At 52.8% G+C, this 23861-nt stretch overlaps 9 protein-coding genes across 9 annotated transcripts; 6 read left to right on the forward strand and 3 right to left on the reverse strand.

Moving 5' to 3' along the window:
• Positions 1–771: 771 nt before the first annotated feature.
• On the forward strand, positions 772–1830 carry CGCA056_v014066 (uncharacterized protein; the record flags this gene model as incomplete). The annotated part of the gene is made up of 1 exon (XM_037329308.1): positions 772–1830. One exon carries the CDS (start codon positions 772–774, stop codon positions 1828–1830), a length of 1059 nt encoding a protein of 352 aa, XP_037172122.1.
• Positions 1831–2374: 544 nt separating this feature from the next.
• CGCA056_v014067 (uncharacterized protein) lies at positions 2375–2845 on the forward strand (the record flags this gene model as incomplete). Its single annotated transcript, XM_037329309.1, has 1 exon — positions 2375–2845. The coding sequence occupies one exon, from the start codon at positions 2375–2377 to the stop codon at positions 2843–2845; it is 471 nt and encodes a 156-aa protein (XP_037172082.1).
• A 519-nt stretch (positions 2846–3364) lies between these two features.
• Positions 3365–4487, forward strand: pAbp (Polyadenylate-binding protein; the record flags this gene model as incomplete). The annotated part of the gene is made up of 2 exons (XM_037329310.1): positions 3365–3894; positions 3965–4487. 2 exons carry the CDS (start codon positions 3365–3367, stop codon positions 4485–4487), a joined length of 1053 nt encoding a protein of 350 aa, XP_037172074.1.
• A 1357-nt stretch (positions 4488–5844) lies between these two features.
• On the forward strand, positions 5845–7544 carry BEA4-0 (Beauvericin cluster-specific repressor BEA4; the record flags this gene model as incomplete). The annotated part of the gene is made up of 4 exons (XM_037329311.1): positions 5845–5898; positions 5955–6542; positions 6595–6732; positions 6789–7544. 4 exons carry the CDS (start codon positions 5845–5847, stop codon positions 7542–7544), a joined length of 1536 nt encoding a protein of 511 aa, XP_037172075.1.
• Positions 7545–9591: 2047 nt separating this feature from the next.
• On the reverse strand, positions 9592–10419 carry XPT1 (Xanthine phosphoribosyltransferase 1; the record flags this gene model as incomplete). The annotated part of the gene is made up of 3 exons (XM_037329312.1): positions 9592–9750; positions 9814–10260; positions 10387–10419. 3 exons carry the CDS (start codon positions 10417–10419, stop codon positions 9592–9594), a joined length of 639 nt encoding a protein of 212 aa, XP_037171981.1.
• Positions 10420–12122: 1703 nt separating this feature from the next.
• CGCA056_v014071 (uncharacterized protein) lies at positions 12123–12604 on the reverse strand (the record flags this gene model as incomplete). Its single annotated transcript, XM_037329313.1, has 2 exons — positions 12123–12424; positions 12493–12604. The coding sequence occupies 2 exons, from the start codon at positions 12602–12604 to the stop codon at positions 12123–12125; spliced, it is 414 nt and encodes a 137-aa protein (XP_037171521.1).
• A 588-nt stretch (positions 12605–13192) lies between these two features.
• Positions 13193–13705, forward strand: CGCA056_v014072 (uncharacterized protein; the record flags this gene model as incomplete). Its single annotated transcript, XM_037329314.1, has 1 exon — positions 13193–13705. One exon carries the CDS (start codon positions 13193–13195, stop codon positions 13703–13705), a length of 513 nt encoding a protein of 170 aa, XP_037171520.1.
• Positions 13706–19516: 5811 nt separating this feature from the next.
• On the forward strand, positions 19517–21776 carry CGCA056_v014073 (Flavin carrier protein 2; the record flags this gene model as incomplete). Its single annotated transcript, XM_037329315.1, has 2 exons — positions 19517–21684; positions 21743–21776. 2 exons carry the CDS (start codon positions 19517–19519, stop codon positions 21774–21776), a joined length of 2202 nt encoding a protein of 733 aa, XP_037171519.1.
• A 340-nt stretch (positions 21777–22116) lies between these two features.
• Positions 22117–22902, reverse strand: asqD-0 (O-methyltransferase asqD; the record flags this gene model as incomplete). The annotated part of the gene is made up of 1 exon (XM_037329316.1): positions 22117–22902. One exon carries the CDS (start codon positions 22900–22902, stop codon positions 22117–22119), a length of 786 nt encoding a protein of 261 aa, XP_037171525.1.
• Between the last annotated feature and the right edge of the window lie 959 nt (positions 22903–23861).

The following is a 23861-nucleotide window of genomic DNA, read 5'->3' on the forward strand; positions in this document are numbered from 1 at the left end:
TGGCCCGGCTCAACGCGCTACTGGCTGATATGATGCCGATTTAGCCGGCCTCATTGCAACGATCACAGACATGCCCAACTGACGGAGGCCGAGAAAAGCGTTCCATGAGGCTCTGCCACAGCCTGTTTTGGGGAATACGCGGGGAGTTGCATGCGCCGGCGCAGCTCTTCTTTGGGCACCCAAGATATCTTCTGTGTCTCCCACCAAGTAAGACATCATGACGTGGAAGGGGAGCCATCCAGCACTTATTGGTTGCACAAAGACGACCCTTGAAAGCAGGCAGCCAATTGGGCTCTCCTTTCTTTTGACGTCTGAAGCAGGCTCTGGCGTCTTTGAGCCGCAGCAATGGTTCGCAACTGCAAAAAAGCGCCTGATGCAAGCCATCCGGGGCGCATCGCCAGGGGTCCTGCATTAGCGAAGCTCAGCTGCAGTCACGACTCTCTTTCAGGCGGCGCGGGCCGTTGGACTGCTATAAGGGCAGCAATTCCCAGAGCCTCGCCGTTATGACTGACGGATCTCCCCTCTCTTCTCAAATCGGCCACGGTTTCTTAAAGGCAACGCTCATTTTATCGCTGCATTGGGGTTTCCACGGCCGTGAGAGCAATAGTCTCCCACCGGCATACCGACCGACGATAGGATCACCGACAGGGTGGGAGAGCTCCACTTCACCGCGCCGATCTGATCGCTGGAGCGAGCGGAGATACACGTTCCCAAGCCCACGCGCCGGCCCGTTTCCCTGAAACAGCTCTTTCCCGCTTCCGTTGGATCAGAATGGCCGGAGAGGATGTCTCGGTGGCCATTGCGGCCCTGGTAATTGCTATCGTCGCCCTGTTCGCGGCGACTCTTCAATTCGCACAGGCGGTTTTCGCGACGGCCCGAGGTCTTCCCAACTGCGACGAACGAGTGATGGGCGGGTGGTCAAAGAACAGCAAGAGCAGAATCAGGTGGAGACAACTAAGGCTCGAGGTCGAGTTCGAAGCGCCCATCATCTTTCTGGCCCCTCCGAGAAATGAGAAGAACCCAGGCAAAGGCGATGCGTGGCATGCGGAGGGCACACCGGAGAGTTGCAAGAAGACTCGTGTCGACTATGACACACTTTCTCCCAAGAACGAACTCGAAAGCGTTCATACGGTTGACAACGAGCTTGCGACATGGGTCTACCTGTTGAATGCAATTGAACGAATGGAAAAGGACTCACGGGAGTGGGAGACCGATGAGAGGGAGAAGGAATCGGGCGAAAACTTCATGCCGGTGAAAACGCCACTGCCCCCCGCGACTCTTACAGTCAAGATTATGGCGAAGGAGAGGAGCTTTGACACAAACCCGGCAATCAAGAAGCCGTATGCAATCACGACCATCTCTCATTTAGTCGAGCTTGCCTCCGTTCTCGGGATTTACTGGAAGGTTTTCGACCGTGACGACAACAAGTACCGCGCCGAAGGAAACGGATACATCTTGACCGGTACCCGCATTGCCGACTTTGGAATCGTCTTTGTCTTTGAGAAGACCGGCAGAACTACCTTCGGCGAACGGCGGTTGATACCGACATCAGAGGTCAAGGAGCTGTGCTTTGGCAGAGTTCCCACCCTATTCCGGGCAAAGAAGGATGAGGAAGAGGATGTGGAGTGGCAAGATCCCTTGAAGACATCGTCTGGGAAGAAGGATTGGAAAGTCGAGATCCTAGAGCTGGGTAGCGAGAGCGAAATCGCCGAAACACTCACGCAGATTGGGTGCAATGTCGAAACGATTCTCTACTATAAAGACAAGAAGAAGCACAGGCACATCTTTCCCGGCAAGGTTCACTTCTCGTCATGGGAGATGTTTAGCTAACAGCAGGATCAGTGACTTTCGAGCTCGTTGGAATGGTCGCTCGAGCGATGCACATCAAAGGGAGATGCTTTCGTTTCTTGCCCAACCCAACGATTTTCCCTTGGGATAGGGAGTCAGTGTCGCTAGTTCGTTTTCTGGGCGCATTTACCGAGCTCGTCGAGCGGGACCTAGGGGGCATCCAAGACATACTCTCGCTGATGACGGAAGATGACGAGCCCTTGAATGCTCCAATTGCAGAGGAAGTCAACCAGATACGCTCGATGCTAGAAAAGGCCGAGTCACTCAGGACAGGCGCCGATGATACACTCAGTCACACCCGAATGGCAAAGCTGCATGACACAATCACGTACTTGGATGGCCTCATTCTGAAAAGAGATCAAACCATTGTTCTTGATGTTCTCCGCCGTCACCTGCAAGTTGTTCTCAAGGCTATCAACGGCCGCGGTCAGGACAAGAACGGCAAAGATGGCAACAACACCAACGGAGATGCTGCTCACCGTCCGAGGATATCTCCTTCGGTGGGCTGCTCAACATACCTCTCGAAATGAGAGAGCAGCGGTTCATGGAGACTTACTTCGATCAAATCCTGTGGCGTGTTATTGACTTTACCGCGGACGGAGATCAGGAGGAAGTCACTAGGGAGATCCATGAGAATACGAAAGCACGCAAAAGACCACAGTTTCTTGCAGAGAACGACGAGGCACATGACGCCGATGTCTCGCCTATGCCATCGCCTCGCATTCAAGTTCACCAACCCACGTTCCCCACAGCTCACCCTCCATCTGGGCTCCCGTCTCCGGGTCTGGTGCACAGAAAGACGTGGTCATCTCGTTTGCCACCAAGAGATTGGACAAAGACGGTAACAAGGCAAATCGAGATGCAGAGGCTCACGATCTGGTACACGTTGGTTTTCAGAATGATCTGCTGGCTGACGCTTCATGACTTTGACAAGAAGGATGTCCAGGTACCCAAGAGTGAGCTCATCGGTAATCGGCAGCCTGTCTTCATCATGTGAACAAGATGTTGATTAAAAGCCGCGGTTGGCCCACGAGGTCATGACAGATTATGCAGAATGTTTCGGTCGGTTCGTACCAGGTCATGTACAGGCGCTTGGAAGCATGTTTAGGGGAGGTCAGGACCAGTCTCTAATGCCGGTGTTCACTATTGGAAAGAATAGATATCTAGGGTTATGTCGAAAGAAGTTGCAGTTCTCTGATGCGTACAAGCTGCCCACAGTCGTGAAATTCCAGTGCTACAATCACAACAACTCAAATACACAGTTGGCACGCAATTCATCCCAAGCTTGGAACGCAGACAAGCTCTAAGTATCTCGAAAAAGCAAGCTGCTCGGCCCCAACTTTGCCGGGATGAGCTAGTTAGGGCAATCTACCCCACTGCCGCATCGTTGCAGCTCCCCCGCATTGATCTGAATTTCAAGGTCCAGCCCAACTTCGTCGGAGTATCTACTACCCCCTCCAACAACAAGGCCTGCGAAAGCCGCCACTTGACGCAGCGATCTCGCGCTCTCCCCATCATGGGATCCCGCGAGCAGCCCGCAGCGCTCCTAGAGGGCCGCCGCATCTACCTAGGTAACCTGCTCTACGTCGTCCGGCCGGTCGAGATCGAGGACACGCTGAAGGGCAACGACTTTGGCAACTTTGAGAAGATCGTCATCTCGGTTGATCCCGTGAATGGGAGGAACCCGGGCTACTGCTTCGTCGATTTTGTCGAGCGTGCCGATGCTGAACGGGCACTGTCTTCCTTGTGTGTCGACATCCGCGGTCGTCCTGTAAAGGTCGGGCCCTGCGAGCCGAAGAAGCAGCGGCAGAGAGTCTGGGGGAGGGAAGCGGAACCGAATGATAAGCGATTGGGTAGTTGGACAGGCCAGCAGGAACCTGGTGCTGAAGGGACTGGGGACAGCCCGTACGAGGCGATGGGCCACTTTGATAAAGTCGTTGGCACGGATGGCGATGGCAGGCGGCTGTACATCGGTGGCTTGACGAGGATGATTGACCAGCAGCAGGCCCAGGAGGAGATGCGGCATATCCTAGCTGGATTCAATCCGTAAGTCCTAACTCGAGGCCCGAGGGGTCATGAATGCCACGACCTTGTACTAATGCATCAATTATGACAGAAAAGAAATAGGGAAACGAGTCACACCCCACATGGAAACTCGATCCAAGCCCGGAAACCACCACTATTGCTTTGTTGATTTCGAAACAGTCGAGGAAGCAGCGGCGGTAATTAAGGCGCTGAATGGCAAGGAGTATGCAGGAGGGGCTTTGCTAGTAAGCGTCGCCCAACGAATTCCGGTGAGGATCCGGGAGCCGTCGAGGCTGCAGAGAGAAGACTCGTCTTGGAGAGGTAGACCTCCTCCTCAGAGTGACAGGCCAAGAGACGAGCAGTCGAGCATGGGATGGACCCGCAACCCAGCCCCGAGAGAATCGAAGGACGACTGGCCTACCATGTGCTCACAGTCTTCGGCAAATAGCAGCCAGCCTTCGTGGCCTGTGTTCAGGAGTGAGAGGAGGTCGGAACCTGACAGGTCGTCGTGGAAGAAGATGGGTTCCGGCACCCGAACTCATCGAGTAGCAAAACAGACCAGCCACTTAGGTCTCTGGCTTCCAGTAACTGGCGCCAGAAGACCTAGGCAGTAATGTATTTGAGTACATACTTACAACGAAGGTTGTAATAATCTCAGTTTCGGTTGCTTTTTGAAATAGGAGTGTAATTCGTGCTGTTTGCGGTCCGGCAGGGAAGCGAGCCGTTGGTCAACGGGATGGGACTACTTTTGAAATACAAAGAACTCAATCATCCAGCCCAACCTTTTCATACATATTATAAGCAACCGTGAGGCAATGCTGCTCATTGGCCAAAGTTCAGGTGAAGTGTACCAAGAAGCGAAACCCAAGGCTTCACATGGAGTCAATGTAGGAACTAAGTACGTGGCCGGTATCCCATATTCTCGGCCAACTCCAGACTTCCGCGACCAGAAATCCTGAGTATCATTAATCAAGCTTAAGACGCCCATCATCGCTTGCCTCGGAAGACCATAGACGTTGTCTTATTACACAGACGCTTCCAGATTGTCAAGCAAGAGGTTTCCGTCCTAGGTATGCAATGTCTACACTTCAAATTCAGCCGCTCTCCAGATTCTCGGTCCGTAAAAGTCTACTACAGCCCAATTAACCATATAATTTCGGGATTTCCGTACTGTAAAACCTAGCTTAGAACATAAGCTTCGAGCAAGCAGAGGCTAGAGTTGCCTTCTCTCCCAATGTCTCACCGCTCGTCTCATCAGATGGGGGGCAGGCCATGCCCATGATGCACTCCTACGCTCACCCTTGCATGTAGAGAAAGGAGCTTTCCTCTGCGAACATGCTCAGCAAAAGCTTAATTGGACTTCACAAGCACACGTAAAGAGCTTCCCATGTCCCACCATTAGAGCAGCAAGACTGCCCATACCAGGGTAGCTTCGTTATGTTTAGAGTTTCGGCGCTATGGCGGTGATGAGACACGACTCGTCGTTGTCGCAGGAGAAGCTCTGGAAGGCCTGTGAATGCGACCATGACTCGCTACAAGCACCTTAAGCATCGCCCTGCTCCCCTGGCCATTCGCCGTTTTCGACGCGCCCATTACCTCATCGTAGTAGCATCTCTAGCGGGAAGGTTTAATCACCGCGCTACGCCTAGGACGACGTAGTGAGCCCAGCCCACCGGCTGCACAAGCTCCCTTCTTACGAATCGAAAACGTCGTTCATTAACCGTCTTGCCCGACGACAGTTTAGAAAGTGAAGCCCGACCTCGTTCCAGGACGGCGACTACTTTCCTCATCGAGACCGCATCACCCCGAAGATCCTCACCCCGCTTGGTTTCCTTATGTCCTCCGCGCTCACTCCAGGTCCCCGAAGCTATCGCGCGCCGACCTAGCTTAGCTGACGTGGGGCTGGCGGTAGGGCACTGAAGGGACTGGACGTACGTATCGGGGCGTGCCTCCGGAGCGTTGCGCCGCATCATGGGGTGCCGGCCGTCGGCGAGCTGCTTCGCCTGCAAGGCGAGGAAGGTCAAGGTTTGATGCATCATCCTCCTTCTGTCCCAATTTGGATTGAACTAACTCGATCCCAGTGCGACCTGCAAAAGCCCTTCTGCAACCGCTGCATATCCCTAGGCCGGCAGTGTCCAGGCTACGCGGACCCGTGGACGGTCGTCCACCGCCAGCAGAATGCCTCCGCGGCGCACCAGGTCCAAGTCCGCGTCGCCAAACGGCTCAAAGAGCGCGGCGACGTCCCGACGTTCCTCAGCCCCGGCGGCCCCGGGGAGGGCAGCTCGCCCGAGAGCCAGCGCAGCGACTCGTCTGAGGAGGAGGAGCTCATCCGCCGGATCACGGTGATGCCGCGCGCTGTGCAGTACGACTCGGAGATCTACTCGATGCGGCACTTCCGGTCGAACTACACGTCCGGCAACGAGGTCGGGTTCTTCGATTTGCTGTTCGATCTGAAGCCGCCGGTGAACTCGCCGGGCGTGTTCGAGGAGGCGGTGAAGGCGACGGCGCTGGCGAGCTCGTCGCTGCAGGTGTGCCAGGCGGGGATGATGGCGCAGGCGAAGCAGCATTACGGGAGGGCGATGATGAAGCTTAGTGCGGCGTTGAGGGACCCGGAGATGGCGAAGGAGGATTCCGTCGTGGTTGCGTTTCTCACTTTAGGCCTTTTTGAGGTGAGATGCGAGAGTGAGAGTGAGAGTGAGAGAGGTTGCTGATGAGATTCAGGCGATTATACCGGATAAGACTCCGTCAAAGATAGCTTCACACTGCCGCGGGTCGTTGGCGCTGCTCAGGTATAGAGCCGAGCAGGGGATTGCTACATGGCTGGACAAAGCCTCGTTGGCGTTCATCGCTCAGTTGGGGGTAAGCATTTTTGCAAACCAGGTTTATTTCTGGCTGTCGCTGAAAGTGCATACTAGATTCTCGAAATATTCATCGGCCAAGATGGCCGGTCGCCAATACTGACAGGCTTAACGCAAGCTACGTGGGCGCAGGGACAAGGCGGCGTCGTGGAGGCTCTCATCGCCCGCGCCATCGACTACAAGTTCACCGTCCTAAAAACCACATCCTCCCCCTCCATCCACGACGCCTCCGTCGACACCGTCACGGCCGTCTTCAAAGAAGGCATCGAAATCGTCCGCGACCTCGAAGCCGCCGCAAACTACCGCGTCGCCACCCCGTCCCCGCGCCAATCGCCCCCGGCGGCAGGCCTCCCCGACCCCGGCGTGAACACCTTCAACGGGCTCCTGCGGCGCGACTCGCCAGCCAGCAACGCGATCGCCAAGGGGCTGTACCTCACGGTGCGCCTGCACATGGTCGAGCAGATCCTCTCGCTGCTGATCGCGCTCGGCGAGCCGACGCGCGAGCAGCTGCGCGCGCTGGTGGACCTGCCGCACGGGCTGACGGCGATGGAGCAGGTGTGCGAGCAGATCCGCGTGATTTTCGGGTTCGACGGGCGCGAGAGCGTGTGCAAGGAGCAGGGCATGGGGTTCCAGGCGTGGTGCATGTTCTGGCCGATGATTGCGGTGCTGAAGTCGGCGCTGGCGGATAAGGACACGAAGTTGTGGGTGCTGGACAAGTGTTTGACGGTGAGCCAGGCGAGCGGGTTCGGGATGGCGATGTACCAGATGGGGTGGTTCCAGGGCGGTCCGTCGGAGATGGCCATTATTGAGTAAGAGCCCTCTCTGTGTTGGGGATTGGGGGGGGGGTTGTGTTTGGGTTCGGGAGTTGACTGGTGCATAGACAATACCCTGTGTCAGCCTCTTTGGCGTTCAGATTTTGAGGGAAAACAGGACTTGTGGCGCTTTTATGCGCTTGATACGTTGATATAATGATATTGAGATCCTTGGTCTCGTTTGGGCAGTCAAATGTTGAAGCCATTTGCGACCTCAAGGTGATCGGTTCGATTGACGGGTGAACAGAAACATTGCCGACGGCGTGATTGCTCGTCTGGTTCGCATCTACCCAGATAGCCACACTGCCAAATAATGTGAAGGCATGATATCTCCACCTACTCTGCACCGGACGATTCTGCGTTCCTACATCAGATCTCGATCCAGCCCGCCCTCTCAACGCAACCTGAGAAACTACGTTCTTACACCATTCTCACCAAAGGGACTCACGTCCTCGGCACACGACCCGCCGTCGTCGCAACCCAACACCCGCGGCTCGGTCCGAACTCCGGAGAGTTCAGGCATGGGCCGCGGCACGCACCAAGCACAAGCTATCTCGTGCCATCCCACAAGAGCCGCCACGCGGTCCACCAATCGTTCGGGAGTTTCTTCGGCAGCTTACTTTCCAGACTTGGAATCTGCCTTGGGAACAGCGTCGGTGGCCGCTGCCAGAGTCACGCCCAGCAGTGTGGACAGCGGGAGCGGGATGACCGGGGTAGTCAGCATGGCGATGGACAGGGTCTGGTTTATCTTGAGATTGACGCTGTCTGATATGTGGATGCCGTCTTTTTGTGGTATTGGCGGCGGTGGGAGCGGTTGTAGACGTGATTTTGGGAATGAGCGGGATGGCCGGGGGTGTTGGCCGGATGTCGCCCGGGATGTTCGGGAAGAAGTGGGGCCTTCCCGGGGAGGATTCTTTCGGCGCGGGGGAGGCATGTCGGGCATGTCAGAGAGGAGACGGGCAATTATGGTGGATTTCTCTTCATAACGAAAAGGCTTTGGGTTTGAGTGGTTGCGTTATCTGCGATTTATACCCGTACTTTGGCAGCCTGGTTTTGGACGTCGTCGTCGGATGGATGGTTCCTTTTGAAACAGCAAGGCTGGCTTCGCGGATTGTTTCAAGCCCCTGGATATGGGCTGACATGCGCGATCCTCGACAGACGCGCATTGACGCGGTTGGAGGGCGTCGAAGCAGAAGACAGGTTGTGCTTGCAAGGGAGATGGTCGTCGGCGCTTATATACATTGCTGCGACTGTCGTTGGATAACGGCAGGCTCCACGGCGTTGGGTGCACACCCGCCCGCTGAGCTCTTCAGTCCGGTCATCACGATGAGCGATCAATGACAATCTCAAGGATGCCCTCTCGGGGTGATGGTTGGCTAGCTCCTCTCATACTACGAACGCAGCGCGTAGACAAGAACGGCGCCCCACGAAGTCAGTCCTGCTGAAGAAGAGCTGGCTAAATTCGACGAGTGTTGTCGCCACGCCTCGGCCAGCGTCGGGTACCTGGGGCGTGAGAAATGAGTAGACAGCTTTCAGTCTGTCAGAGCTAACAGAACTGGCGGCAGCAGTGGAGCATGCAGGATGCGAGGTGCTAGGAACCAAACGCCAGCTCCGATCTTTCCATATCCGAATCTCGACTGGCATGTCGGCCGGCGGTCGTCTCCTGCCTTACCATGCAGTCCTGTCGTTGAGATCTGGAAGAAACCGAATGGGCTGCCGCCAAGTCGAGAAATCATCATTGTCGCCTTCGCCATGTTCATCCTGGCTCCCGTACTCGACTCGGCCAAAGATACACACCCGCCCGACAACAGGCCTTAGACCAGACTCACAAATGATCAGGCATGTAAAACTTTGAAATGTCATTTGGTATGTATGCTCAGGCAACTCGACGGTATGCCCCATGGTATCCTTTTAACGGGCCGTGGCCCCTCGCCCGCCCTCGGTCTAGTCTTCCGCTTCACCCCCGCCTCCCAACGCCGCTCTCGTAATCACGTTCTCGTGTCGCTCGTTTATTTGTTTATATATGCACCTCCTCGTCGCGCTCTCGTCTATTTAGCCTGGCCGGCGCCGAGGCGGTCGTGCTCGTCAATGTCGATGGCCTCCCAGGGGTAGTTGATCCAGATGTCCTTGACGGTGCGGGCGACGAAGTACTGGCCGGAGGCCATCATGTCCTCGGGCAGGACGCCCTTCTTCTTCTTGTCCTTGTTCTACGGCAAGTCAGTATCACGGCAAAGACAGGGAAAACAAAGAGACCAAAAAGGAAAACGTACGTGCAGGACAAAGATGCCAAACTGGGTCTTCTCGCCCTTGCCGCCCATGCGCTGCCTCGCGGCCTCGACGTCCTTCTCGAGCTCCTTGACGGCGTACTCGAGGGTGGTGCGGGTGTCGTCGACCTCGTCGACGATGAGGATGCGCTTGCCGATGAGGTTCTCCATCTCGCCGAGGGCGCTGAGGTCGAGCCACTGGGTGCGGGTGACCTTTGTGCCGGGGACCTCGGGGGCGCCGTCGGGGGTGGCGACGCCGCCGAGGGTCTCGGGGAGGGTCTCGTAGAGGGAGAGGCCGATGGCCTGGATGGGGATGTTGGGGCTGCCGGGCTGTTTGAGGAAGGAGCGCAGGATGCGGGCGGGGATGAAGCCGCCGCCGCCAATGGCGATCATCAGCTGCGGCTGGAACTTTTCGAGGATCTCGGTCGCGGACTCCTGGCAGAGCTTGTGGACCTGGTTTGGGAGGTGTTAGGAGATGTGTGTGACTGAGGGTGTCGTCGGATGGGGAGGGGAGGGGGGGCACGGCATGTTCTCTTGCGGACAGAGACACGGAGAGAGACAGGCAGGGGTGGAACGTACATCGTTATACGTGACGTAGAGCTTCTCGACCATGTTGGCGGTGTTTGTTTGGAGGGGCTTCGGTTTGCTTTTTTGTCTGTCCGGGTGGCTGCGGGGTAGAGCTGGAATGCTGCAGATTTGGAGACGGGCTTGTCTTTCGTTTCTTCTTCGTGTTCGCTATTGGGAAAGGTAGGACGAGACGCGAGAGATGACGGGTGTGGGATATACCGAGGGAAGGAAGACGCGGGGGAAAATAAAGAACAAAAGAAAGGAGAAGCTTAAGTAGACTCGATGGAGGGGGGGGAGGGGTCCCAAAGGTGCCGCTATTCACGATCGAGAAGGGGTAAGAAAAAAAAAAAAAAGACCAGCAGCCTGGGGCGGGCGAAGACAGAGAGAGTCACTGGCCGAGTGACCGACGTGACCCCTCCATCGGACCCCGCCATCCAGTTTTTTTTTTTTTTTTCTTTTTTTTTTTTTTTCCCCCCTTCCTGCCAAAATCATTGGCGGCTGCCATCACTGGCTCAGGCACCCGCAGCAGCCTGCATGACCGCCTCAAAAATGCGCTGTGGCCCTGTAGCAGCCCAGCGGATGGGAGAAATTTTGCTGGCGAGCCCCGCGATGAAAGCGCTGGGCGGGCCCCACTTGGGCATGGATCTCAGCGCTGCGCCCCGCATGCCCGTCATCTCACAGTGGCTGCCACCCGCTGCTGCTGTCGGAGCTCGCCGCCTACCCGGGCCATTTTAGGCCAATCACACTGCTCAAAAACAATTTTGGCCAATGAGAGAGCTCAAAAGTGCCCAAACCCGGTGCTCTGGCCAATCCCACCTTCCCCTTCCCATCCCTGCCCGCGGCGTTAGTGCGTCACTGAATTTTCCATGTTCCCTGTCACTGAGGATTTCACGATAATTTTCAGGCCATGCGGTTTCTGAGCTCGTCATTGCTGTTCCTGGGAGTTTCTGAATCATGTCTCTGGTCTCGGAAAATACTATGTGGTTTTCTTCACTGACCTGCATTTCCTGGGCAACCGTTCATGCATGATAACCTGAGCATGCAAGCATCCGTCATGCAGCTGCCCGAACCTGGCGTTTGACGGCAGCGATGAGAAAGACCCTGTTCAGAACATGACTTTAGACTCGTCGTCTCCGTAATTTCAACCTAAGCTGACAAAAAAAGACGTGAATTCTTTTCTCCACTCGAAAGAGCTTTGGAGCAGTCAACACCAAAACATGAAGAAGCTCCAACTGACATTAATAAGAGCCTGTCAGGCTTATCATTGTGTCTGGTTTGAATCTCTCAGGAGGAAAGCCCCGATAGCTTGATATGATCTAGTGCTGTATATGAGAATCTCTTACGTCGAAAATTCTGAGGAAATAGACATGTCTAACAAGGGGTTGTCAATATTACGCCAAGTTGGATCCAGTTATAATGCTGAAGTAAATTTCAACAAAAGCCAGAACATGATTTTGTAGACTGTTCGTGTCGTTCTTACTAATCATATATGTCATACAACTGACAACATGAATGCTTTCGTATGAAATCTTTTACTGATGTCTCTCTCTGTATTTAACTACACATCTGATGGCTACATTGAATAACAGATAAAGTCAGCAAGAGGTCAAAAATGACAATTTCATATTGCGCTCGCAACCGAATATATTCTCAAAGATACGCATATAATGGCTCGGTAGTCGTAGGCTCAGGTAACAGAACACGAAAAGAACACAGTTCCAAGCTGGTAAACATATCTCAAACCCACGCTACTCCTTAACAGAATCATGCGCCACAACCTCAATCTCAACCAGCATTCTCTCATCCCCCAGCTTCTTCACCCCGACAGCCGTCCACAGCGCCTTGTGATCCGGCATCCACCTGCGAAAGTTCCTCACCATGGCCTCCTGGGCCTTATCTGAAAGGTCGACATGATAAGACCTAGCCACGGCCACCTGCTCCCACCCCTTCCCGCCCGCGTCTTTGAGCACGAAATCGACGTTGTCGAAGGCCTGGTCTATCTGAGTTGTGATATCCGGGCTCAGTTCTGTTGTCCGTCTGTCCCAGCCACCTAAGAATAGAGTGAGCCTGTAGCTACATGCATGTTCGTGTGCTGGGAAGGTATATGATATATCTGACCTTGGCCTGATATCCAATTTTGGTTGTCCACCCGCACAGTTTGATTATAAGCGTGGGACTCGAGGGCCTTGGAGCCGAAGCCCTCGTAGGTGAAGAAGGTGAGATGCGACATTGTTCGTGCGGATTATATTTGCGGAAACCGAAATGTATAGAACCACAAGGACTTGGGGAGATTGAGAGTTTCCGAAAGTGTGAATTAGGGTTAAAGACTGTACCAGCCGCTCTGTCGTTAGTAAGAGCAGACTTTTACACATGAGATGGACCAAGTCAACTCCGCAGAACTTCATCAAAGCTTAGTGTTGGTACAGATACTGGTGATGCCTTCTGACTAGTCAGTATGAGGGGTCATAAAGTATGGGTGAAAATGCATGGTATATTGAAGTTGTAGATGCAGCAGTGAGGGCAGTGATATGGCGTTGAGGGCCGGAGAGATCTCTGCCTTCTCATTGGCTGGATTCTGCCGCATCCAGGCTGGGCGGTGAGTGTGGCATTATTACGACACTTAGAAATCCAGAAACCTATGCGGACAGGAATATGTTTTCCGCTAACGCTTCCAATCGACGTCATAAATCTCGCAAGGTTTACAACTCTAAAAATTTCCCCATTTGTCCCGGAAAGGCGGACGAAACGATTTTAGTAACCAGCAACAGCTTTAGTCAACTCATCGCCACATCTTCACTAAAGCCCACCACATATCACGATGTCTCACTACATCACAACCCACGATGCCTCCAGCAAAGCCGTCTTCTCACCCCTCCCACCAGCCCGCCCCTCCCCAACCCTCCCACTGGGCTCCATCCAAGTCCTCTCGTCAACACACACCTTCCCAGTCGACCTCTCCACCGAATCAGACATCACGCAATACCAAACCGACCAAGCCCAGCCCTCATTCCCCGGGACGCGCATCATATGCCCCGACAACGGCACGGCCACCCTCATCACCACGCTGAACCCCGGCGCCGAGAGCCCGATGCACCGGACCATGACGCTGGACGTCGTCGTCATCCTGGAGGGCGCCGTCGAGCTGCGCCTCGACTCGGGGGAGACGCGGGTGCTCCGCGCCGGGGACTCGGTGGTGCAGCGGGCGACGAAGCACAAGTGGGTGAACGTCACGCCGGACGGCGGGGTGGCGCGGTGGGTTGTGTTTGTGCAGGCGGCGGCTGAGGCTGTCGAGGTCGGGGGGAGGCGGCTTAGGAGTGAGTGGGAGTCTTGAGAGCCTGGGGTGGATTAGCAAGGGGTAGGATATTTGGAACCCCCCTCTGGCTAATCGGGACCCCCCCTCTGTGGCTAGTTTCGCCCAGACTCTAATACTAGCCTTTTGCCCTACCTACCACTAGTTTTTCAGTATTATTATCTATTACCTATTAATCTTACTACTACTAACCGATTTTTAAGGTTATTATTAATAATACTATAGCGTCGTAAGAAAAGATTATATTTAAAGCAGAAGCCTCTAATAATAAGCTGAATTTTCACCACTCTATTAACTATACTAATTATAAACACTAACGCTACACCTACCTACTTCTAGGTTGTATTTTTAGTATTAGAAACTCTATATAAACTACCCTTAATAACGCAGTATATTATAATAGCTTCACTATTTAATAACTATATATTAAACCTACTAAAATCATATATAACTATATCTATAGCTTACAAAAAGATAGAGTAAAGGCGCACCACTTCACCACCTCAATATATATATTAAAAAAGCATAAGTTAAGTCCTCCTTATTATTAACTAACGACTGCTGATAAGTAACCCTTAATAAAATAACTACTAGCTAGGTTTTTCGCACTATTAATAGCTAGTATTATAACTACTATAACTATAAGTTTAATAATAAAGCTGCTTATACTAAAAACTACTACTAAACTCGTCTTATTACTAAATAGAAAGTTATTAAGATATTGAATAAAGGTATATAGTTAGCATAAATCCTAACTAGCCTCTGTATAAGAAGGTCTAACTATACTAAAATCATATTATAAAATATATTTAACCTACTTACTGCTTACTACTATAAAAAGCTTAGAAGGTATACACTAATTAAATAGCTTTTTAATTAACTATAAAACCTCTTATAATACTAATATTAGCACTAAACTAACACTAAAAGCTATGTTATTACTCTCTTTTTAGCTCTATATAGTAAAATTAATCTTCTTAAATAACACTATAATATACTACTAATAAACTCTATTGTAAGGGGCTGGCCCCTAGGCTTGTTCAACGTAGAGGTGCCGTCGATTGACTATTCTAAGCTGAAGAAGGAAGAAAGGACTTTACAAGAGTAGGCACCTAACAGCGGTGAAGCAGGCCGGGTAAGGCGGCGTACTGCGGCATAATAGTGGGTCCAACGGAGCCGGATCTCGGTAACTGCTCCGGCGAAGCCGGAGATATCAATCCGGGCTCTAGCCCGTGACATCTATATATAAAACTAACTACTTTAATATACTGCTTTTTAATATATATATAGCTATAAATAACTACTTTACTTTCTAAATAGCCTCTTATTTTTTATCTAATAAAAAAGAGGCTAACTGTAAATAAACTATTAACTACCTCACTAAATTACTTAAAAAACATAAAATACTACCTCTGTAAATCACTTATACTAATTATAAACTTACCCTACTTTAAGCCCTTAATATTAATAGAAAATTCTACTTAATACCTTATCTCTTCTACTGCCAGTATATTAACCTTAATATACTTACTAAAATATATAAGCACTTCCTTATAACTACTAAAAATCTAAATAGGAGCATTACTAAACACCTAAAATCTAGGAATTTCTTAATATATAGAATAATATCCTCTATAGCTAAACCGCTAAAATATATATAGCATAGCTTAATAAACTTTAAAAATCAGGGTTTCTTACTACTATAGTTAACTACGCTTATAACATATAATTTAACTTATAGCATAAAAAGTTAGTTAACTACTATATTAATTATTACTACTACTTTATATATATTACTACCTCTTTTGTTAAGTTATCTCATATTAGCCTCAAAATGTATATTTATTACGATATTAATAACCTTAAAACTATATTTAAAAAACTAGTGATTTTTTAAGCTAATTAGTACTATACTATTAATAATAAATAATACTAATATTAAGCTAAAATATTAACAGCTTCTTATTACTTCCTCTTTAAAAAGATTAACTACTATATTTACTATAAATCATTAGTTATTCTCTCTAATAAGTTATATAAACTAGTAATCAAAAATAAAACTAGTTTATTTAAGAAGCTTAAAGATATTTATAGCCCCTACTTTATAAAAAAAAACCCTATAGATTACCTTACTAGTATATATTCTAAGACCACCTAACTTTTAGTAAGTCGCTAGCTCCTACTAAAATCTATAGCTACTAGTTCCAAATATATATTATGCTACTTAATAACTTACTAGTTATACTTAACTTAAAAGAGATCATGTATAGTAAAAATAAACCTAAAAAAAGAGAGAAGGTATTAAATCTATTAATATATCAAAAGCTCTCTCTTTTTAAGCATAATTAGCTACTAAAGCCTCAGAAATATTATTAGTACTATTAATAGCACCACTAGCCCTCAGCAAAGCTATAACTACTTAAAAAGGCTTTAAAGCAGTTAGTTAGCTTAATATATATAACTTTAACACTAAACACTAACACTACTGTCACGGGCTAGAGCCCGGCCGAGATCTCCGGCTTTGCCGGGGCAGTTACCGAGATCCGGCTCCGCCGGATCCACTATTCTACCGTGGCACACCGCCTAGCCCGACCACGTATCTCCGTAGCTAGGCGCCCACTCTTGTAAAGTCCTTCTCCTCTTCAGCTTAGAATAGTCAATCAACGGCACCTCTACGTTGAACAAGCCTAGGGGCCAGCCCCTTACAACTACTACGCTTATACTACTGCTGCTAAAGGATTTAACGTTATTAACTTTATTTAGCCTACTAAAAACCTTACTATAAAGTCCCTATCTACTAAAAACCTTATTAACCTTATCACTAACTCTAAATCTAACGCTATAGCTCCTCCCACTTTAATAGCACCACTAAGGAGAGGTTCTACACTTATAAAAATAATCTCATAAGTTAAAAAGCTACTCATATAATCTAATACGCTGTTTAATCTATAAAACAATAAAACGTTTAGTATTAAATTAGAGATTAATTTAAAGATTAACGCTAAAATAGAGGAGGCTATAGATTACTTATTTAATACTACAGAGGCTAAATAGGCTACCTAAGCTGAGGAAAACGCTAAACTATAAGAAATCAAATACTAAAGCTAGCTAAGCTATTAATTTAAATACTACACTTATTTATAGCTACTAAAAATCACATAACATCATAGCTTTTTAATTAAAATTAAAAAAAAACTAGCTACTAAGCCTCAAATCGTTTAAATCTAAGGAGTTTTTAAACTATTTAATAACTTATTAAAACTCTAGCTAATCCTCCAGCTAATCTAGGCTAATTAGAGGCTAGGGATTTAACTATAGTTATTATATTAATCGCTATAAATTTTAGCAGAGCAGTACATTTTACCCTCTAGCGCCAACTCTCAGAGGCCTACGTACGCGCGCGCCACATTCAGTGGCTAGAGGGGGGTCCCAATTAGCCCGAGGGGGGTTCCGAATATCCTACCCCATTAGCAACGGGAAAGGAGGCATTGGATTGCCTAAGTGAAATGAGATGCTGTTGGTCTTCGATTTCAATGTCACTTGCTGGGGTAGTCGGTGCTCGGGCTTGCTGCAACGTGATGTGCGGCCTCGTTGTCAATGTAATTGGCGCCACATCCTCGGGGCTTGGCAGTCAGATTTCGTTCAGAACTGCCGAAGAAAGACTTCAATACCACAGCCTCTTCTATCAAATATGACCCTCATCAAATGCCTAAGAGTCGCATCCCTTCACTGTTGTTTAGCAGACGGAGCAATGCGGCCAGTCGGCACCGACCGGCATCCCGGGACGAAAAGTGGATCCTCGGGAAAGCAGGTATCGAGAGGACGGACTGGACTGGCCGTCCGGGGCCCGTCTCGTCTGCCGCCGCTCCGTCTGAAAAGGTTGAGATGGGACAGAGTTCCGGAAGGCATGACTTCAACATCGGCCGACCTTCCCTTCTAACACAACCGCTGGGCCAAGAAAGGGCGGCGCGTCCGTTACGCGTAAACCGCTCTGCTGCGCCCATTCCATACTCCACCCTGTGCTATCCCTTTGTGAAGACAAAAAAATTGGCGGACGACCTGAAACTGCCAGACGCTTTTGCTGGCAATCAATCAAAACCAGCCATGGCGTTGAGGCATTGCTGTGTCTTGGCCCGAGATCGTGCCCGCTGTTTCGATTTCAATTGAGATCGTTGGCCAGAGACTTCATCATGAGAGAGTGAAACAGAGACGTTTGCCGCTTTCCCGCTAGTCAAGATGCTGTTGGACCCCCAATGCAATGCAACCCTGCATTTGGACGACATTACCACCGGTTCGCTAAAGTGGGAGAGGAATTACTCGTATTCCGGCGACCCGTCCGCACGATTCGGGAAAATACAGTGGAGTTTTTTTGCCTTAGTCTGCCCCCGCCGGGTCTATCTTTTTTATTCATTGACAGAACATAACGGCACTGCATCCATCCTTCGACTCCTTCCTCTTCCCACCCCAAGGGGGAATGAAGGCGCTCTCTCGGCACACTCGGGACCGTCTTAGCGGAATGGCAGGAGGATTCGTTACCCAGCGCGGCGTCCTAGGCATCCGCAAAACCATTAAAGCAAATGTCGTTCGGGAGGCAGTGCAAGGCTCGACAAGACAAGAGCGAAGGGGTTCTTCAGCTGGACATGGTGCAGTGCAGTGCTTGCTTGATTGCTGCAGTGGCTCTCTCTGCATGTTTCCGTCTCCTCCCTCCCCCCTTCCCCTCTATCCCCTATTATCCCCCCCCCCCCCCCCCCCCCCCTTCTCCATTCTTCTCCAAGAAACCCCCAAGAGCTCAGGAACGCCTGGAACGGGCCGTTGGCCAACTAGCGCAGCGTTCGCTCCAACACCTGAGACGTTGGCAGGATTGGCGATCGACGTTTGACTCTTTGGCTAGTGAACTGATTGGCACATTTGGCACATTTGGCACATCCAAAAACCAATGGTGCTGAATCAGTGCAGAGGGTTAGGCGCCCGAGTGCACGAGTTGTGCAACATTGGTTCGCTTGGCCCAATTGGCCGGATCCCCACCCCAAGCTTGCTTCGCCTCGTCGACTAATCTTATCATCACGAACTGGGAAAACATGTACGCGTTTAGCGGTAAAAAAAGGGGCATGAGGCAGATCTCTTGGCAGGTACGCCTGCACATCAGTCCCCAATGAGGGTCCATAGAAGCATGGCGAGCCCCCTTTCTCGAGCAGCATGCCCAGGCCAGCCAGCATTGACGAATAGTGAGTGGATGAGTGAGAGAGAGAGAGAGAGAGAGTCTGTGAGTTGAGTGAGCGAACCAACCGACCCAACCCAGTCAGCCCAGCCCAGCGAGACAGAGAGCAACGCGGCTCCGCTCCTCTCTCCATCCGCTGCCGTTCGTTCTCCGTTTTCTGCGTCTTGAATCTTGATGTTTCCTGGAATTCGACTTCGATCCCAATTAGCGACGTGACGTCGCGCTCGCCTTTGGGAAGCTATTGATCCTTTGGATTTTCTACATCCGTCCACTCTTTGAGAAAGCCCTGCGTACTCGTTGTCGTTGTTCTTCACTCTTTTGCTTTATGCCAGCTGCCTGTTTGTCTGTTTCTTTTTTCGGTTTTCGGCCTGCGTCTTTATGCCATCACACTCCTTTGAACCCCCAGCCAGCAGAAGACCATCCTGCGTCACGGCCTAATATCGTGAGTTGCGAATCGAACAACAAAAGATCCATTGGCGCCATCTACGTCCCTCAGCTAACATCCCACCAAGAGCTGCTCCGATTGAATCTCGAGATACTCGACTACTACCGACGACAACACCGACGACAGAAAAACCCCCCCTCCCTCGCCCGCCCCCGAGCCGCCGCCCATCATGCGATTCTCACGGTTGGCCCCGTTGCTCACCTACCTCTCCTTCGCCGCCCTCCTCCCCTCCGTCTGCGCCGACAAGATCCTCCAGTCCCTGTCGCTCAACAGCTGCCAGAAGCAGTCCGACTTCTCCGCCTCGCTCTTCAACATCATCGTCTTCGCCAACAATGGCTCCGTCACCTGCAACGTCGCCGCCGTCGTCTCCGTCGAGGGCAAGGCCGTCTTCGACGTCGCCCTGCGCGTCTACGGCTACGAGTACATCCGCAAGACCATCGACCCGTGCAGCATGGACCTCCAGGGCCTGTGTCCCATGAAGCCCGGCAAGATCAACATGGAGTTCTCCTTCGAGCTCGGCGACGCCCTCGACCAGGTCCCCAGCATCGCCTACACCATCCCCGACCTCGACGCCACCGTCCACGCCCTCATCAACCTCACAGAGACCGACACCACCGTCGCCTGCATCGAGGCCGACTTCTCCAACGGAAAGACCGTCAACCTCAACGGCGTCAAGTGGGCCACCGCCATCATCGCCGGCATCGGCCTCATCTCCGCCGGCTTCATCTCCGCAAAGGGCCACACCGACGCCGCCGCCCACCTCGCCGCCAACGCTCTGTCATTGTTCGGCTACTTCCAGGCTCAGGCCTTCCTCGGCCTCACGGGTGTCGACATGCCCCCCATCGTCCAGGGCTGGACGCAGAACTTCCAGTGGTCCATGGGCATCGTCCGCATCGGCTTCATCCAGACCCTCGCGACGTGGTACCAGCGCTCCACCGGCGGCGAGGCCGCCGACCTCCTCAGCTCCCTCAAGACCTACTCCGTCCAGGTCTCCAAGCGCTCCCTCGACGCCCTCGACAACTACGGCGGCCCGGGGCCCCTCCTCAAGCGCGGGCTCTCCAACATCGCCAAGCGCGCCAACATCAAGCTCGACAACGGCTCCTACGTCGTCTACGGCATCCAGCGCGTGGCCTTCCGCGCCAAGATCGAGACGACGAACCTCTTCCTCACGGGCCTCATCATCTACATGATCTTCGTCGGCTTCACCATCGCCTGCGTCGCCGCCTTCAAGGGCGGCGCCGAGCTCGCCGCCAAGAGGGGCTGGATGCGCGCCGACCGCTTCCTCGAGTTCCGCCGCGACTGGTCCATCACGCTCAAGGGCATCATGTTCCGCCTCAACCTCATCGGCTTCCCGCAGATCGCCGTGCTGTGCCTGTGGGAGTTCGTCCAGCGCGACTCGCCCGCCGTCGTCGTGCTCGCCGTCTTCTTCTTCTTCGGCACCCTCTTCACGCTCATCTGGGCCTCCTTCAAGGTCATCCGCATCGCGCGCCAGTCCATCCTCACGCACCAGAACCCCGCGCACGTGCTCTTCTCGAACCCAAAGATCATCAACAAGTGGGGGTTCCTGTACGTGCAGTACCGCGCGTCGGCGTACTACTTCATCATTCCGTTTATTGCGTACATCTTCATCAAGGCCGCGGTGATCGCCTTCGGCCAGGCCTCGGGCGTCGCCCAGGCCGTCGCGCTCATCATCATCGAGGCCGGCGCCCTCATCGCCGTCAGCGTGTTGAAGCCCTTCATGGACAAGAGCACCAACTCGTTCAACATCTCCATCGCCGCCATCAACTTCGTCAACTCCATCTTCATGCTCATCTTCACCAACGTGTTCGGCACCCCGGGCCTGGTGATCGGCGTCGTCGGCGTCATCCTTTTTGTCGTCAACGTCGTCTTCTCGCTGGTGCTGCTGCTCATGGTCCTCATCTCGAGCATCCTCGTCTTCTGGCGTGTCAAGGGCCAGCCGATCGTGCCGAGCCAGCTGCACGACCCGAACGTGCTCGCGAAGCGCGACGGCACCGAGAACAAGTCGCTCCTCGACCTCGACGAGGACGACAAGCAGGGCCTGTACCGCCGCGAATCCGTCCGCTCGGTGCGGTCATTATACGGCGGCGAGAAGGCCATGGAGGACGGCAGGACGCGGGGCCCGGCCGACAGCCACGAGATGTCGTACCTGCCGTCGCCGACGACGCGGCCCGCCGTCAGCCCGGCGATGCCGCTGTTCCCGGCAGACCCGTCCCTGCGGCCACGGACGCCCACAACACCCCGCACACCGGGCGCGCAAGACCCCCCAGCAAGTCCGTTTGCGACAATGGACGAGTTTAGGCAGAAACATAACAATAGGTTAGCCTCCTTCCGTCTTGGGACTGATTTTAAGATGATTAGCTGACACATCATGCAGTCCATGGCAGCGCGGCGCAGGATACGAACACTAGATTCCATAAACACCATCATTTGTACTATTTATCACGCGGTTCCTAGAGTTTATACCATAAGACATAAAGAGTAATATCTCTTACACATTACACATAGTTCTTAATCGTGCCCATGCGGGCCGTCACAGGATTTCACAGCCCGGTGGTGAACCAACTCACCGCCAGCGTGAGGCCCTGAATACACTCAACTGACCAAATATCTAGATCGATGTCTTTTCTTGTACGGGGGGTGTGCTGGCATCTCATCATGGTGTTTATTGACCAAAAACATGCGTAAACCAAAACTCAAACACCGCTTACGATACGCAAAAATCTAGCAATCAAGCAAGCCGATGTTCCCTCACGCCAACTCCGCCTCGATGATGGCCTCGCCCCGATCCATCCCCGTCCAGATCTTAACCACCTTCAACCCAACCCCCTCGACAATCTCCCGCCACTCCCCCTCCGTCTTCTCTGCCGCCGCCATCCCCGCCATCATGAGCATATCCAACGACGTCACCCTCGCGACCGGATTCCTCTCGTTCACCATGTTCTCATGAATCAACAACTTGGAGTACCCTCTCTCCATCGCCGCCGCCACATTCCCCAAAATCTCCTGCGCCTTCGCCACAGGCCAATCATGCAGCACACCATGCATGGTATACGCCCTCGCCCCCTTCACCGGCTGCGGCGTAAAGAAGTCATACGTCTGCACCGTAAACGCCGGGTCCGGCTTCACATCCTTCAACATGCTCGGCAGATCCTGCAGCACCAGCGCCTCCGCGCTGATCTCCGGATGCCGCACATGGAACTTGACCAAATCATGCCCCTTGCCGCCGCCGACGTCCACAACCACTGCCCGCCCCGGCCGCGCGCCGTCGAGCAGCGTCTGCGTGGGGAACATCTCGGGCCAGTTGGTCAGGTTGCCGCGCGAGTTGCCCTCCATCGCATCGTTGAAGTCCTGCGCGAGGTCCGGGTGCGAGCCGATGTAGTCGAAGAACATGGCGTCCGGGCGGCCCTGCCAGTGCTGCAGGTTGGACTGTGTGTTGTCCGTCGAGTTGCGGAAGTTGGACGCCTTGAGGAAGGAGGGCAGCGAGATGAGGATGGGCGCGACGAGGCCGTGGTATTGGCCTGCGACGCAGCGCATGAGGCGTCCTGGTGGGAGATGTCAGCTTTGAGCGGGGAGGAGGCAGGGGTGGAAACGTACGGATGAGGGTCTCGTCGGCGCCTGTGAGTTTGGCGAGCTCGACACAGGTAATCGGACCGCCACCGGCTTCATCCCATTTCTTGAATGCGCCGGCGTCGATGAGCGTCTTGATCGCGGCGTTGACTCCGCTGCGCGTCACGACGTGGTCCCAGGCGATGTCCCACGGCGTCTGCATCCGTCTCAGGGCGTGGGGGAGCGCATCCCGCACGCGCACGCGGTCCGCGTTGTCCGGGAGGTCCTGGACGTGGATGTCGTTGAGGCTGGCGATGAGGTTGTCTACTTCGGCCATGGTTGCTACTTGCTAGAGATGGAGGGATCCGGGAAATGAGGGACGTGTAACTTCACCGGATAGGTATGAAGAGGACGGGGCCAGGCTTAAGACCTCTTGTCGGGGGCCCCGCGAAGTGCGAGCTACACGGGCGCAAGGGGCCGGCGGGTTTGCGCTCGTCGTTCACCAGCTCTTGCGAGATGATGGATTGAACCTTGCACCAACAATGGCTGCGTCTCGACGGCGTAGCAAGTTCACGTCCTGCTCCATTGAAAGCGCACTCAGATGCCCGATCGGGGGCCGCGTGGGTCGAGAGCAAGAGCCTCGATTCGCACCGCGGGAACAGCAAACCGCATGAACCCCTGGCCCGAGTCCCCACGCCTGGGTATCTGCCTGCATCTCTGCTTGCAAGCCGTTGGAGGCTCTTGGAGTCCTGCCGTTTCGGGGAACGCTGCTTGCTTGCCACAGGACCGCTCTCGTGTGTGGTGGACCTCCCACCCCGCTTGTCAAACGATGTTTGCTTTTTAGGCCTGGTGTAAGGAGGCACATTTCGGAGGCGGAGGCAGGCTCCGATGTGTTTGCTTCTGTTGAACGGCTGGGGATCCTCGTCGTATCTAACCTCCCCGGATTT

Source organism: Colletotrichum aenigma (genome assembly GCF_013390185.1).
Source record: "Colletotrichum aenigma strain Cg56 chromosome Unknown KSG_Cg56_contig10, whole genome shotgun sequence".
In the NCBI taxonomy this organism is placed as follows: domain Eukaryota; kingdom Fungi; phylum Ascomycota; class Sordariomycetes; order Glomerellales; family Glomerellaceae; genus Colletotrichum; species Colletotrichum aenigma.